Genomic DNA, 15,893 nt, shown 5'->3' with positions numbered 1-15,893 from the left:
CATTCAGAATTTTTATGTATGTATAAATAATTAAAAAAGAACGATATTTGTAACTGAAATATATATATATATATATATATATATATCAATATTTCAGGGGAGGTTCCCAAAATTGGGCGAACGGAGGCGCAATCTATCACCGGAAATCCGATGTTCCTAAAAATGGGGGGATTCGTTCCGTCACCCAAAAATACTAAAAATGAAAATTAAAAAATAAAATATTTACGGATATATTATTATATACTGATGAAGTTGACTCTCTCTCTATCTCTCCGTGTTTATTATCAGTATCAGAAGATTCAGAACCGTATATTTCTTTGGCAGCTCGCTCTGCTTTTCTTTGCTGCTTATACACCCTAACACTACAACACCCCATTCATTCATTCTCTTCCCAAGATCGAGAAGGAAGTCAGTCATCCTCTCTGTAACTCTTCAGCGAGTGTGAGTGTGGGGCTGCGCTGGGCGATACTATAGGACCGAAACCAAAAGGTAGACATCTCTTTTATTCATTCATGGCGTGCCTCTTTCTTCTTGCTCGTTATTTGCTTTGGAATCACATCACATCACATTAGAAGCTCAATCCCAATCGATTCTCTGCAAAAAAAAAAAAATCGTTTCTTTTCCATATTCGAATGTCGAAGAGTCGATCTCTAATTTATAGACCTCCGTGTTCTTCGAATACTAATTGGCTTATGAGATGAAAATATGTTCTCAGTAAACGGACGATCTCTTTGATGTGCATCCAATTCCAAAACCCCCATGAAATTGACTTGGATTGACGGCCTTGTTTGGTTTCGGTGCAGAATGAATGAATTCATAGCCATAGTTGTGTGTGTTATGTGCTTAAATAATGCCTGGTGTGTGTGTGTGTGTGTGTGTCTAGGAGGAGGAGGAGGAGCAAGATGGCTGTTACGATGAAACAGATGTCCTTGATCGTGGCCACTTTGGGTGTCCTGTCATTCATCTTTGGAGTGATTGCTGAGAATAAGAAGGTGACTTCTCTAATCCCCCATGTTATGTTCTAATTTATGAATTGCTTTCGTCGTCCTAATTTCCTTTCTTTGACTGAGCAAGTATATCTAATCTCTTTATCAATTGGTTTGCCTTCGTTTTTTTTTTTTTTTCTGATTATATGTTTGCTAAACTACATATTTCTTTTATCTGCATCAATTGGTCTTTGCCTTTGTGCTTTTCTGATTATATGCTGCATATTTCTTTATCCCCTGGTTGTGTACCTACTGCTTTTTGATAACATCCCTCCTCTCAAATCTATTCAGTTTCTCTCTCTCTTTATGTTGTCAAGCCTACAAAAGATTATCTTTGCTGCATCATGAAGGAGAAAATAAATAAATAAATATTCCAAGTTCATGCTTTGCTGCCTTGTTCGCATCTATCTTTGCTACTTTCTTTCATGTAACATCCGTGCTCCTTTCCTCTCTCTCTTTTTTTTTTTTTGATTCACAGCCAACCGCAGGAACAGCAATTGATATGAAAGGTGTTACTGTGTGCAAGTATAAGGCGGATCCGACTGTAGTTTTGGGGTCTCTCTCCTTCGCATTTCTTATCGCGTGTGCTGTGGCGGGCTTTATGTCCGTGTTTTACCCTTACAAGGGAAAGTCCATCCCGCAATCTGCCTTGTTCCAGAATACGAGCTTCGTGGTGTTCTTCCTCATCGCCCTGTAAGCATACTTTCACCCGTTACAGGGTCAAATATTCTAATCTACGATTTTTTTGAATGCTTATAATTAATGCAGTCCATGATCGCAGTACTTCTTTCGGAGTTTGTCTATGACTTTGGGATATAACTAATGTATTTGGAAATGCGACATATTGAGAATGAGATAGCTCGATACGAAGATAACTGTAGAAATCTATCTATTCTCTGTTAATGCCAATCCCCTTTGGTCTGAATGCTTGGTGTGAAATATCGTATATCTGCAGGGGACTAGTGGGATTAGGAGGAGCACTAATTTTGTGGCCCACGATCATGGAGCAACTTCACATTAACAACAATGTCCACCCCTTGGAAAGCACTTCATGTCCGACTGCTAAGACGGGACTTCTCGGTGGTGGGGCCTTCCTATCGCTGGATGCCATGCTTATCTGGCTCGTTGCGCTCATGCTAGCGAGCAACACCCGCGAGGACTACTTTGAAGAAGTTGAGGGGAGCAGTAAGGGGGATGCCACTGAGGTTTTACCAGGCGATTATGAGATGGCACATACGAAGGCTGTCGCTTAATGCTTAGTAGTGGTCTCTTCCTGGAAAGGGAATAAATGCCGTTCTTTCAGAATGAAAGACTTATTTATAGGCTACTGGTGTATTTCAGTTCTCTTATCGACATTTAGGTTCGAAGAGCAGCTCTTGGCAATTCTGAACAGCATCATCGATTGTGAATACGACCACCTTACCATATTACACATGATCTGCTCCTTTGTGGCAATTTCAGGCATCTTCTTTTTTTGGGTCCCCTCAAATACCATTTAATCCTAATTTACTGCATTTTGGTCTCAAAAACATAAACTACAAATGGTGCATTAATAGTTTCCTCTTCTGTTTTCGAACAGTCACTTCGAGGTAGAACAGGAGCTACGTCGAAATGTAGGGTAAAAGATACGTGAACATGAGGTGGTACATGTAATATACGCAGGCCACGAGAGGTGATTGAAATGATTGGAAGTAAGTTGCAAGGAAGGCACATGCCCAGAACTCATTATTAATAAGAAAAGGACAACATGATTCTCCTGATCTGCAGAGCATGAGTGAGATTCGTCTAAAAGTTTTCTGAATGACTATATCAGATGGACAATCATCCATCCCAGTTAACTCTCTTCCCTTCTCTGTCTCAAACCAGCTAAAAACAGCTTGATGTATGTAACGCTGCAAGAAATCGGAACGTGGAAAAATGTCTTTGTAAGGGAAAATGGGTTAAGAGCGAGGCCAATAGAAAGACAACTAGAGGGGGGGAGAGAGATTAAAGAGATTCTCTTCGCATCACAGAATCATCAGTACAGTTGCAGTACAAATAGATCATAGACAGGAGCATCAGTGTGTCTTATCTTATGTTCACTTACAATGCATCGTTTTTGCTTCTTCTTGACTCTCTTGCTCGTTTCGATTCCTTGTACAGCAGGAGTATCCCTGGCATCAGAGGGTCGCCTAACCTATGATTACTACATGGACACTTGTCAAGAACTTGAGCCCATAATCCGCCATGTTGTTCGTACTAAGCTTCATGGATCCCTTCCACGGTTGGTGGTGCTCTCCAGATCTTCTTCCACGACTGCTTTGTCGAGGTCCTCACTCCTGATCTCAACACCTCCGCTGGAAGTTCAATTTATAGCCAACATTCAACCTCTTCTCTGGACTTGTCGCAGCAGCTTTTCCCCACTTCTTTCCTGCATTTTTCTGAGTGGATTACCTCTCAAGCTAGGGATGCGACGCATCGATATTGATAGCATCGGCAGAGCAGAATAAGGCAGAGAGGGATGTAGACATGAACCGGTCGTTGTCAGGCGTTGGGGTAGGGTGTATTCTTCAAGGCAAAGGAAGCGGTGGAGTTGCAGTGCCCGGGTGTTGTTTCTTTCGCAGATATCATGGCTATTGCCACCCGTGAACTCGTTAACTTGGAAATACATAATATATACTCATACATATATATATATATATGTGTGTGGGTCGGTGGGTGCGCGCGCATGTGTGCATGCATGCATGCATTATGTTACTTGACTAACCCAATTTAGTTAACTGTTGGAATGTTAAAAAGGTCAGGTAGGAGAAGACCCATGGTGGGAAGTACTGAAAGGGAGGAGAGACGGGCTGGTGTCTTAAGTCCTCAAGAGTGGCTGGAAACCTTCCGGACGTGAACCATACAGTGACTCAGCTTCTATCCCTCTTCCGATCCAAAGGGCTCGCAGAAGTGGACTCGGTGGCCCTATCAGGGGCCCACACCATCGGTGTCACCCCCAGTCTTCAAGTCCCAAATCCACAACTTCAACAAAACGTTTGATATTGACCCGATCATGGAAAGAACCTACGCCCTGGGCCTATGTGCAGCAGGCCCCCCAAAGGATCCCAATTTCCAGCATCTTGCTGTGAGTAACAACGGGACAACTCCTTGGTAATTCGATAATGCATACCACAGGAATCTTAAGGTGTGGAAGGGGCTGCTTGCGAGCTACCAGGAGCTGATCTCTGACATGAGGACCGGGGATGATGTGGATCTAATGGCGACACATAACCGGATCTTTTTCAAGTATTTTGCGAAGGCAATGGTTAGCTTGAGCCTTACCAGAGTTAAAGACTGGGAGTGAGGGCGAGATTAGACGTGATTTTGGGTCATTCAATGTCGAGGATTGAGAACCAAAACTTGTTCTAGCAGGACAAGATGATGCCTTTGACTTTGAATTAAGAGTGCCTAATAAGTTAGTAACATAATAATCTTCTCATATACGAGTCGTGATTTCTACTCACAGAGTTGGCCATATGGTGAAGCGATCCCTTCAATGCAGCTGCTTACAAATTCCAAGAAGTTCCAGAAGCAACTGCCGGGGCTTTTCGCAGCTTGACGCACGACTGCTTTGTAGAAGCTCGCCTCAAGTCCTGCCTTTATATTCAATTAGTTCTGTTGTATTGTATCCCCTACATGTAGGCTTCCTCTGGATCTAACAACAACATTCAAAATATCAACTCCTCCAAATGGCGGTTCACTTGGTTATGGTCCCGTGGTTGTTCTTAAGATCATGCGCGAAGCAATTGGAATTAGAATGTGATCTACAATAATCCCATGCCAAAAAGCCCAGCAAAATCATATAGTAATCATTCTCGTATGCTTTGAACTCTAGGGAATGAAGAAGGCATAACTCAAAGCCCCTGTGTCATGTCGGTAATACCTCATTTGGTGGTTCTCTCGCACAAAATTCTTGCACGGTTTTCTGTTTTGTGAAGGGATGTGATGCCTCATTGCTGATAGCATCAACTGAAACAAACAAGGCAGAGAAAGACACAGAAAGAAACCTACCATTGTCAGGTGATGGTTATGATTTGTTGTTCAGAGCCAAGAAAGCTGCAGAGCTACACTTCCCCGGGCCGTCTCTTGTGCAGATGTAATGGCAATCTCCACTAGAGACTCTGTTTATATGGTAATGCACTGTTTACATATAACGTATAGTGATGGTACTAGCTAACAAGAAAAGGAGAAGAATTCGTCATTATTACTAAGTTGTAAGAATAGAAGATTTTATGTTATATTTCGAATCCTCACACTCTTGTATCTCTGAAACTCTCAATGCAATGAAATCTCTGGAGTTTCTTGTTCTTGAAGGAATTCACAGTGCTTGCAGTTATGCAACACTTAACACAGAAAATAGAGAAGAACAGAAGATAGAGTGGATGATGAACAATTCATTCATTATCGTTTCATCATTACAGACCCCATTCAATCACTTCTTACATATAAATAGACAGACAACTGCTAAGTAACTGTCTCCTATGGCTAGTTACTTTAAAATTCAAATACAAACACACCATCTTAAATAACAGTCAACACAGAGAGGATAAGAACACAGAAAAGGTAAGAACATGACTAGGATCAAAGACTGATCCACACTTCTACCATTTTAGCACATCAAAAACAAAGATAAGGATCCCCTTCTTCATATGTTGTAACCTTGAGAATCAGAGCAGAAATCTAGGGTAATTTTTCTCACCCTTCAAAAATACTGTACTGGTCAAAGCCCCGAGATGGGCGTGCAGATGCGAAGGAGAGATGAGCTTGTCTCCAAGGCGTCAACAGTTGCTGGCAACGTCCCCTAGAGAAACAGACAACTCCTGAACAACTCTCTCTTTAGGTCCAAAGGATTAACTGTTAAGTCGTAGCCTTATTTGGAGCCCATTCAGTCAGTGCCTCTACTCTGCAACCAATTAATGTCAAGGATATACCATTACAAGTTGAAATCAGACATACACCCAAGTATGAACCAGGACTATGCCCAAAAAATTCGACCTACATGGCCCAAGAAAAATCTTGACCCTACTGTCATGGCCTTCAAGTAAAACATTTCAAACAGCAATATTTTATTATTTTCTATATATGCGCAATTTACATGGTGGAGAGAATAGAAATTATCAGTTTGTGCATGAGCAAGACTCTTCAAGGCATTACCAGCAGACATGATATCACTGTAGCAAGTACCTGCAACAACTGATACACCAAAAGGATTTGGTGGTCTTCTTCACATCACTCTGTGAAAGCCAACTAGAAATGGTGAACCGCGGTGGGCTCTGCAACAATTATGAAAACTTTGTGATGGGTGAAAAACCACAACATGAAGAAGGGAAAGAAAAGGAGATTTTTGGACAATAGACAATACCAGACAAAAAAAAATTTACTGGAGTTCTATGGAAGATTCAGTCTTCAGGCAGCAAAATTCAAAGCACAATCTCCAGAAGCCGCTCTGACCGGAGATCAGCCTAACAAGTAAAATTCTACTGCATCTGGATCCAACTATGCCCAGGGGATTTTGAGATACCCTTGTCAATCATGTCTCTCTGTAGGAAGGCAGCATCTTCCCAGCTACCGGCTTCAGAGTAAACACTTGACAACAAGATATGGGCGGCGTCATTCTCAGGGACCAACTGAAGTAGCTTCTCATAAGCCCATTTGCTTATAGCTATGTTCCCATGAACCCTAGAACCACTCAGCAAGGATCTCAATATTCCTGGCCATGGAGGAAAGGGCATTTCTTCAATCATAGTTTTAGCATGGACGAGATATCCGCTTCGGGACAACATATCAACAATGCAACCATAAATATCCGGAGATGGTTCCATCCCATACTCAGATTTCATCGACTGAAACAAGAGACAGCCTTGATAAAGAAAACCCATATGACTACAAGCTGATATCGCTGACACAAAGGTAGCTTGGCTAAGCTGCAGATTTGCCAACTTCATTTTATCAAAGATTTCCATAGCTTCCACTACAAGACCATTATGGGCATACCCCATAATCATGGAATTATAAATGACCACATCCTTGATATCAGATGAGTGATCAAAAGCCATCCTAGCACTTTGAACATCTCCACATTTTGCATACGCATCAATAACTGAACTAGCAATAAACCTATGTGTGTCATGGCCCATCTTGACAGCAAGTGAATGAGCAGACTTAGTCTGATGCAAAGAAGACATATTGGCACAGCCATTAAATATACTACCCAAGATGAACTCATCAGGATCATCCCCAGATTCCATTAAACGCTTCATAGAATGCATGGCTTCATCACTGCAGCCATGATGGACTAGGGTTGATACCAGAGAACCCCAGCAAGTCAAATCTGATCTTTTGAGCTCCCTTAAGCACCGAAAAGCATCAATTTGTCTTCCTACGGTGGCATAAAGTTTGACTAATGAGCTGCAAATGTAGCCATGAGATGAGAAACCAAACTTAAGGATAGCACAATGAATTTTATTTCCCATTTTCTCGTTTCCTGATCTGCAACAACTTTCTAAAATGCTGGAGAAAGTACACTCGTCGGCCTTAATACCAAACTCTGACAAATGGCAAAATACTCGTAGGGCTTCCATGTAACAGTGAGTTAAATTGTACCCAGAAATTAACTCATTCACATCGCAGGTGCTTTTTGAGGATATGCAGTCGAAAATTGAATGTGCCATAGACATTGCTCCACAATTAGAGAACATGTTGATCAGTGATCTTGTGACTTTACTGTCACTGAATAATCCAGACTGCAAGACAAGACAACAGAACTGAAGCCCTAAGCTAAGATCAGAAATATCTCCACAGCGTCTTAACAAGATTGAAAAGGTAATACTATTGGGCTTCATCTCCATCGACATGAACTTATGAAACAGATGAACTAGACTTCTAGCATCATCTCTAACAGAGGAAAACATGGTGTTCCATGTTATTATATCTTTCTCATGCATCATGTTAAAGACTTTCAAAGCAGAGTCCTTTCTACCAGTTTTGAGGTACATATGGAGCAGTGTGTTCGAGATTGACGTACTGAATCCCAACTCACTACAAACAATAAGCCCATGTAGCTCTCTTCCATAATTGTCATAGCCAACCAACGAGCAGCCTTTGAGAGCATTTGCAAAGGTAAATTCATCCAAGTGAACTCCCTTAGCTTGCATCAAAGACACTAACTCCACCGCTTTCAAACCCAAACCACAATCGGCATAAGCTCCGGCCATAGCATTCCAACAGCCAGTATCAGGATTATTTACAGAACAGAATACCGCCTCAGCTTCTTCTATGGACCCTAGCCTAGAGTAGAAGTTCAACATTGAACTACCGACAAACGGATTCCTTTCCACCCCAATTTTCACCGCGTAACCATGAATGGACATGCCCATCTCAAAAGCACTCAAATCGATGCATATCTTTAAAGCGCTGCCGAGGGCAAACTCGTTCGGCAAAAACCTGTGTCTCGTCATGTCCGATAAGAGGACCAGACCTAGTTCAAGCTCCCCAACCTGCACTGCGCCAGAGAGCAGCAAAGTCCAAGAAAAGAGATTTCTGTGAGGCATTTGCTCAAACACCTCGAGGCCGCACTTCAGGGCCGAGCACTTGGTGTACATGAGGATGAGCTGATTCTGAGAGAAGATATCAGAGATGAATCCCCACTTGGTAATCTGTGCATGCAGCTGCATCCCAAGAAGCAGCGACTTGGAATCCGCAGCGCGAGAGAGACGGGCAGCAAGAGCAGGTGCATCTTTTGGTAGGGAGAGAGAGGAGCATGAAGAGAAAGGACATGTGAATCCAGACCTCGAGGAGCGGCCGCCGGCGGGTATAGCGAAGGTGAGTGATTCTTTCAGCTTTGACGGTATCCTCATCTGCCACCTCAGATGAGCATTATTCCACCGCCACCGTCGGCCAAAGTAATGTCGTGATCGATGATCGTCAGTCCGTCCGTCTGTCCGTCCCGTCGAGCAATGAGATGAGAATCCTGCTGTGCTGTGCAGTGCAGTGCAGCCCACGGTGAGTTGTACGGACAGACAGGATAATATCAATGGGGATGGGATGGGATGGGCTGCAACCTGCCCAATAAATTATGCCCATGTCATCATTCTTCTTCTTTCTTGCCCCTTGCCTGTTGCCTCAACTCAATTCAACTCAAGCAAAGGCCACGGGCACAGGCAGTCAACGCGGTACCTCTTCTCCTCTTCCAACCATTATTTTGATAATTAAAGGAAGGGATTACGAAGCTCAACCTAAGGAAGGCCGCACATCGCGTCGCGCGGTGTGTGACTGTGACTGTGACTGTGACTGTGACTGTGAGTGTTACTTACTTACCGACTCCAGATCCGTTGCAGAAGAAGGGGCGGCAGAATCAGCATCAATATGTCGTTCATAATTGAAATCCTGCAGTGCGTTCTGTGCTGCGAAGAAGAAAACCCCAGCTCCGATGACTATGACCGGCGAGGTCTAGTTACTTATGGCACCTTCTTCTCCCACAGAAACTACCGCTATCAGACGCGGCCACCCAGCTCAGAAACCTCCGTTATACAACATGATCCGCCAGCCATCCCAATCGTTTCATCCTCGTCAGTAGTCGACTCGTCAATATCATCACCTCCTGATTCCGATTGACCAGCTTCCTTCACAGGCACAGGCGCAGCAATCACCCTAAATTAAATTAGAGATGGAAAGAGGTTAGAATCAGACTGCTGGCTGGCTGCACTGCACTTGTATTTTTATTTCTTTTTAGCATTTGCATTTGCATTTGCATTTGCATAGCCTAGTATTGGTAGATGTAGGCAAGGCGACTCGGGTTGTAGAATTCCCATTTGAATTGTATGGTATTGTATTGTATTGTATTGTATTGTCAGACGTACTTAGAATTTCATCTGATTCTGCTTCATCCATTTGAAAATGAAACATAGGTACTTAATGTGAGTTCTTCATCATATATATATCTTCTCACAAACAATCGCATGGCTTGGCTATGCGTATGCCTGTGCATGCACTAGCTCTTTTGGTCAACATGACACAATTTATGGTTATGCCTGCCTTCTTTCATAAGTTCATATATATATATATCTTCTCGTGGCAATGGTAATGGCAATATAGCAATATGGCAATGTAGCAATATGACAATATGGCAATGGCCATGGCGATAAAGGCCATGGCAATGCCTATGCCTATGCAGGCAGTTCCTTTGCTAAACTCAGTTGATGCTAATAGCTAGCTAAGATATTTAACCAACCAAGTTCTCACCTCAGATTTGCCATAGCAGGACAGGACATAGGCCTACAAGTTAACATGACCATAAACTCAATTGGGATGGATGGACTCCAAAGTGGAATAGGATGACTAAGAAAACATTACATCAACTGGAAATGATACCATGAAAATGAATGCTGGAGAGGAGAACATGAGATGGGAGTTTTCGCTACATCTGAAAGAAACATATATAGGAGCATTCTGGTGTGGTGTTGATAGCAATGAATAAATATTATCTCCCATCCACATCCTCTCCAAATCAAACCATGTATAGAAAAAGAAAAGAAACATACGATATTGGAGGTCTTGAGATGGGCATTGGCTGCTCTGCTTACTTATCTTCGGGAGACCTCAATAGATAGACCAGAGCAGTTTTAAGAAAGCTTGAGGACTTTGGTCGAGTGAGTTCCTTGTTTTTCATTGGAAAACAACAAAGCTATTAACTTGACCTTTTAGCATCTTGGTGGTGTCTACTATCACAATGTTTTGACACTTTATGGTAGTGGCTGGCTGGCAAGATGTGGCCCTCTATATGTGCAGTTGTTCTGGTCTTTTATCGCGAAAGAAAGCTAACCAATTATACTGAAGTTGACATGATATACAATACTGCTTGTGGTACTTCTGTAAAGAAAGATAGATACTTATTGAGATTCACGTGGTCGAGAAATTCAATATAAATTAAACCCAATGATCTCTCCTTAGCTTCAGCTGCTAACATCAATAAAGACGAGCAATCGTCATGGCTGAGGACGGGTCGGCCTCTGTGACTCTGACTCTCTCTCTCTCTCTCTCTCTCTCTTGTGTTTATCATCATATGCATGAATGAGCTGTTAAATTTGGAAGTTCAACTAGCCATATGCATACGCATATGCGAGGGGTTCTTCAATTGTCTTCTATGCCTTAATTTGTTTCTGTGATTTCTCTTGGTATTTACAGGAGCAAAACCGAAGAGGAGAGGGTGGATGAGAAGAAGTATTTTCAGAAAGTACTGGATGATATCGTGAGCTTAAACTCTCTGTTCACAGTGGCAGTGTTTGTAGGGCTGTCCTTAGCAACTCCAGGCCAAATCCAGAGCCTCGAGGATCGCTCGGAGTGCCACTCGGACACTAGGCTGCGCAAGAGGCTTGTCTCCTTCGAGATTGCATCCTTCAGCTGCTTCGTGTTCTCAGGTTTTATGGCCAAGACAGTGAAGATCTTCCTCTACATCTACCAGAAGCAGGACCTGAAAAATCCTCATCGACAGAAGATCAGCCTCATAGCTTTCTACCTGTCGATATATGGGACAATGTGCGGGTGCCTGTTCTTGCTACTAGCGATGGTTGATGTGGTCCAGATCAAGCTGGGGAGACTATCATGCGGGAGCAAGTATTCGTTAAACACGGTTCTCATCCTAGTTGGAGCAATTGCACCAGCTCTGTTGGTGTATTTCACGTCCGTGTCATATGGTCTTGTTTTCACCACGAAGAAAGTGATGGCAGATAGTCAGAAGTGAAGGAGAAAGAGATGGAGTCTGTTGGTGCTGCTGTACGGTCCAGGTACGGTTGTGCGGTTGGAAATATTGGTAGAGATAAAAAGACTTTTGAGTATGTGAAACATATATATATATATATATATATATATATATATATATAGAAATCTAGGGAGCTTGATGCTTGGCAAAGAAGAGAACCCGAACAAGGAAGGTTGTCTATGTCATGATGCTTGCCACAGAAGGGTTCTCTTTTATAATGCCTGCTAGTCCTTTGTAGTTTATAGTTTGTGGTAATGGACTATGGTATTGTATGGTCAGCGAAAGGAAATTCATGTCGGGATCCTGCATGCAATCATCAATAAACTAATACCTTGTATTTCCCCACCCCTGGCCTTGCCCTGCTTTTCTTTTCGTCAGCTTAAACAAACAAACAAACGGAGGCATATGCCGCCGGCGGAGCTTGAAGCTGCAATCTAGGCTACAGTCACACCTCGAAATTATTGTGCATAATATTAATACGGTACTAGGTTGAATGTCTTTGAGGTGTTGATGCACTCACTGCTCAGAGTTGGAAGCAGTTTTTGTATCGTCGCATTAGAGGCATTGCAAATTTCGTCTGTCGTTTTTCTCCAAAGGAATCAAATGCTGCTTTTCTTTCTGTGATGTCTTCTACCATTCTTCCCCCCCCCCCCCATTTTCCAACAGACAAACAAACAATAATTCATCATTAGTCATTGTTACGAACGTGAAAAGGAAAGTTAGGCTAACCAAACAAGGCCTAACCATTTAGGTTGGCCTCTTTGATAATTGGTTGCAGGGAAAGTTAGCTGAAAAGGAAACACCGAGACAAAAGATATTATGGAAATTAATTAACCGTAGGCCCGCCAATAATTCATCATTAGCCATTGTTACGAAAGATCCTACAACAAAAATTCTTTAATAAAAAATAATTATGACATTTATCCGAGTGATTAACACCATGTTCTTAATTCCAAACAATTCGATTGGTGCTTGAGGTAGAATCACCCAATAACTTCTCCTTCCGAACAAATAGCAACAGAAGAAAAACGAGAGAACTGAGCTGACAAAACACCCTACTGTTTGTGTCTCAGCTGCTATATACTTGCTATATTAATATTATCCCTACTAATTCTAGATATTCTCCATCTTCTTTACTTTATTAAGCAAGGACTTATGGGAAATCTCTATATATCATTATCTCCCAGCTCCTCATTAAATTAACCCATGCTTTAAACAGGGGGCTGATATGCCGGGAAAAAAGAGAGAGAGAAGCTAATAATCTTCCTTAAAACGTGAGAGAGAAGGAACACAACTTACATAACAAAGACAGTGTTCAATGACACTCATAGGAACAGAATGGCACAAACCCAGGAAGTACTCGACTCGCAGACACATGATCAAGCCCTGCAGTGCTAGATTAGATACCCCTCTCTCTCTGTTTGAAGAGTGGGAATACCTGCCCGAGGTACTGCTGTGATGGACTCCAAGGAATTGACACATTACAGAGCTGAAAGAGCATCGTTTTGAGACCGTCTGACTGAGCAGGTTCTGCCAACACAAGTCTTTTGAGGTAGATTGGACCACGGTCCATTTAATAGAACACATACTTCATCATGACGCAGGAGATAACTGCTTCAACTTTGCCTGTAAGACCGCTCCAGCCTCATCTGCTATGCTTTTCTTTTTAGAAGCCACCTGCAATTAATAATTTCATTGAAACAATGATCAGAAAAGCATTCACAGCCTTTCTAATTCCATCTACTTAGAATTTCACCACAGGAACGAAACAAGAAGCTCAATGTGGCGGCCATACTACCGCGATACAATACATTCGAATGATTCGCGTGCGAACAACCTGATAGCGAAGCTTAATTGGGCCACAACATTCCAGAGGCCTCGAAGAGAGAGGTCAGAGGCAGGGAGCATGATGAGGAGGCATTTGCGATAGATGTTGTTGTTCTATTGACTAATCAGCTTTCATCGAACCATTGAGGTAAATCATTCATTTGGCAGCAGGAACAAGACTGGAAGAATGCTATTCTGATTTTGATATGATATTCTAAATTACAATCATTAAATCTTGGCAGCGTAAATTTTAATTGATTTGAGCGTGGTGTTTAACATAAGTCGGCGATTTGAAATGTACAGTCCAAGTTCTGCACTCGGGATTGCTCCTCTTGCTTAACAGTAAAGTGTCTTCTTTATTGCCGCTGTTGGGATGGGGCAAACTAGGAAGAAAATTTGAAGAAAAGCTTAGGAGGTTTCAGTATAACTATTAAATATAATAGCTAGTGTACAGAAGTAATCTATTAAGTAGTAGTCCGCAGGAAAGAACACATCACTATCAAAAACTGAACTAAGCTTAGTGTGGTCTCTTGCTTTGAGGAGAATAATTCAAATGACACCAATTCAGTGGGAAAGATATCAATCTAGATAAATGGTCAGCAGTGGCATATCGATGCTATGGAATAGACGAGCTTCCATTAGTTTTGCTGGAATCAACCTTTATATATATATATATATATCATTCTTTTCTTGCCAGTTTAGAGCCAACATCCAAAAGATCCTTGAGATATGTAGAAAGGTAGTGCTACAATGACAGGAAGTAGAGGTGGAGCAGCAAGAAAAGAATGTACTTGCACAATCGGATATTGTTTTTTCAGCAGCATTCCCTATTTATTAAGAAAGTTGCTTCTGAGCAGTCAGTCAGTTGATGATTAAGGCTAGTGTTTCGTTTAGTTCCGGCTTGTATTGTTGGTCTGTCAGCAAGCATGCACGCACACAAATACAATACGGGTGAATGAAATAGCTTTCTTACGCATGCAACTGCAGGTAAATGAAATAGCTTTATGGTAATAACATAACACAACATAATATGAAGCCTCCAACCAGAACAATGCTCCACATAAAAAATCCCCAGCGAGATTAGATAAGGAGTGAATGCGGCGATAGGTACCTCAATGAGCTGCTCGAAATTGGACTTGAGCAAATTGATTTTCCGTTCGCAGTAATCCTTGCCTTCGGCCATCGTTTTCTGTTACATAAACAAAATTATTGTCTAGAGAGTGAAGGGCTGGAAAAGTTCGATCTGGACCATCAATTCAAAAGCAAGGAAAGGGAAGGCACGGGATCCTAATCCTAGTTAGCTTCAAAGTAGGAAGTAAGTTAATTTGATTGCCTAATGGAAGGAGGAGGAGGAGGAGGAGGAGGAGGAGAAGGGAGAAGGGAAAAACGGAGGGAGGGAGGAAGAAAGAGGGAGGAGGGTACCTCGATGAAATAGCCGGTGCCAACATCGACGAGGACTCTATCAGCGTCATCGAGAGTCCCAGGGACGTAGAGAGAGGCGGTGAGGGGGACGAGCATCTTCTGGCCCTGGGGGCGGAGGGAGAGGTCGTGGAGGGCGGAGGAGGCGATCTCGAGGCGGGAGGTGGCGGTGCGGATGTTGTTGAGGCTGTCCTGGAGGAGATTGACTTCGAGATCACTCTGCTCCTTGATGGCCTTGAGCTGCTCTACGCTCATCTTCTCCATCTCCGCTCCCACTCCACTCCCACTTCCCCTTGACGACGCCATTTTTCTTTTCTTTGTTTGTTGTTTTTGGCTCCGTTCCGCTTCTTTCTTCTTCTTCAGTCAAGCTGGGAGGAAGGAAAGGAAAGAAATAGAGGAGAGAGGAGAGAGGAGAGGAGAGGAGAGAAATAGCAACTCTCCGCTTGCTTGGGCTTGGGCTTGGGCTTGCGGTTGCGGTGCTTTTATGGGCTAATATGGACCCTTTAGTTTTCTGAAATCTCATCGAGCCCAATAAGGCTCGTTACATTATTAATTTGCTTTGTGCTCGTGAAATGAATCTTCTCCTCTCCTCTCCTTTTTTTTTTTTGGTTGCACTTAAATCTCTTATTTCTTTACATAAGTTTTTTGTTTATGCTAAAAACATATTTTTAAATTAAATAAAAAGTGGCACGTCAATTTTATTTCATCATGATGAACAGTACAAATACATCTTAAGAAATTACTTTTACTTGCATCTTTTGAGTGAAGAGAAATCAGTCAATAGCCAAAAAGCATAACTATTGACAAAAAGCACGACGATTTAGAGAGTTAGAATTTATTATGTTAGTTATATACACGAGTAAAATTGTAATTTCGATAGAATC

General features: G+C 42.3%; 4 protein-coding genes and 1 pseudogene across 5 annotated transcripts; 3 read left to right on the top strand and 2 right to left on the bottom strand.

The window, feature by feature from the left end:
* Positions 1–268: 268 nt before the first annotated feature.
* Positions 269–2,423, top strand: LOC116187989. The gene is made up of 4 exons (XM_031517068.1): positions 269–489; positions 884–992; positions 1,465–1,679; positions 1,942–2,423. The coding sequence occupies exons 2-4, from the start codon at positions 903–905 to the stop codon at positions 2,237–2,239; spliced, it is 603 nt and encodes a 200-aa protein (XP_031372928.1). The 5' UTR covers positions 269–489; positions 884–902; the 3' UTR covers positions 2,240–2,423.
* A 166-nt stretch (positions 2,424–2,589) lies between these two features.
* LOC116187993 lies at positions 2,590–5,366 on the top strand (annotated as a pseudogene).
* A 15-nt stretch (positions 5,367–5,381) lies between these two features.
* LOC116187988 (pentatricopeptide repeat-containing protein At3g09040, mitochondrial-like) lies at positions 5,382–10,661 on the bottom strand. 2 transcript variants are annotated; one of them, XM_031517066.1, is made up of 3 exons: positions 6,370–10,661; positions 6,162–6,280; positions 5,382–5,910 (listed from the first exon to the last, which is right to left on the bottom strand). In XM_031517066.1, the coding sequence occupies exon 1, from the start codon at positions 8,861–8,863 to the stop codon at positions 6,485–6,487; it is 2,379 nt and encodes a 792-aa protein (XP_031372926.1). In that variant the 5' UTR covers positions 8,864–10,661; the 3' UTR covers positions 5,382–5,910; positions 6,162–6,280; positions 6,370–6,484. The 2 variants fall into 2 exon arrangements, with proteins under 2 accessions (XP_031372926.1, XP_031372925.1); XM_031517065.1 differs by having other exon boundaries at positions 6,192–6,280.
* A 175-nt stretch (positions 10,662–10,836) lies between these two features.
* Positions 10,837–12,108, top strand: LOC116187990. The gene is made up of 2 exons (XM_031517069.1): positions 10,837–11,006; positions 11,190–12,108. The coding sequence occupies exons 1-2, from the start codon at positions 10,993–10,995 to the stop codon at positions 11,743–11,745; spliced, it is 570 nt and encodes a 189-aa protein (XP_031372929.1). The 5' UTR covers positions 10,837–10,992; the 3' UTR covers positions 11,746–12,108.
* Positions 12,109–12,916: 808 nt separating this feature from the next.
* On the bottom strand, positions 12,917–15,388 carry LOC116187992 (probable prefoldin subunit 5). The gene is made up of 3 exons (XM_031517072.1): positions 15,013–15,388; positions 14,702–14,779; positions 12,917–13,440 (listed from the first exon to the last, which is right to left on the bottom strand). Exons 1-3 carry the CDS (start codon positions 15,313–15,315, stop codon positions 13,357–13,359), a joined length of 465 nt encoding a protein of 154 aa, XP_031372932.1. The 5' UTR covers positions 15,316–15,388; the 3' UTR covers positions 12,917–13,356.
* Positions 15,389–15,893: the final 505 nt, after the last annotated feature.

Source organism: Punica granatum, chromosome 8 (assembly GCF_007655135.1).
Source record: "Punica granatum isolate Tunisia-2019 chromosome 8, ASM765513v2, whole genome shotgun sequence".
In the NCBI taxonomy this organism is placed as follows: Eukaryota; Viridiplantae; Streptophyta; class Magnoliopsida; order Myrtales; family Lythraceae; genus Punica; species Punica granatum.
Note: the sequence above shows the minus strand (reverse complement) of the source record. Positions and strands in the feature narration are given on the sequence as shown.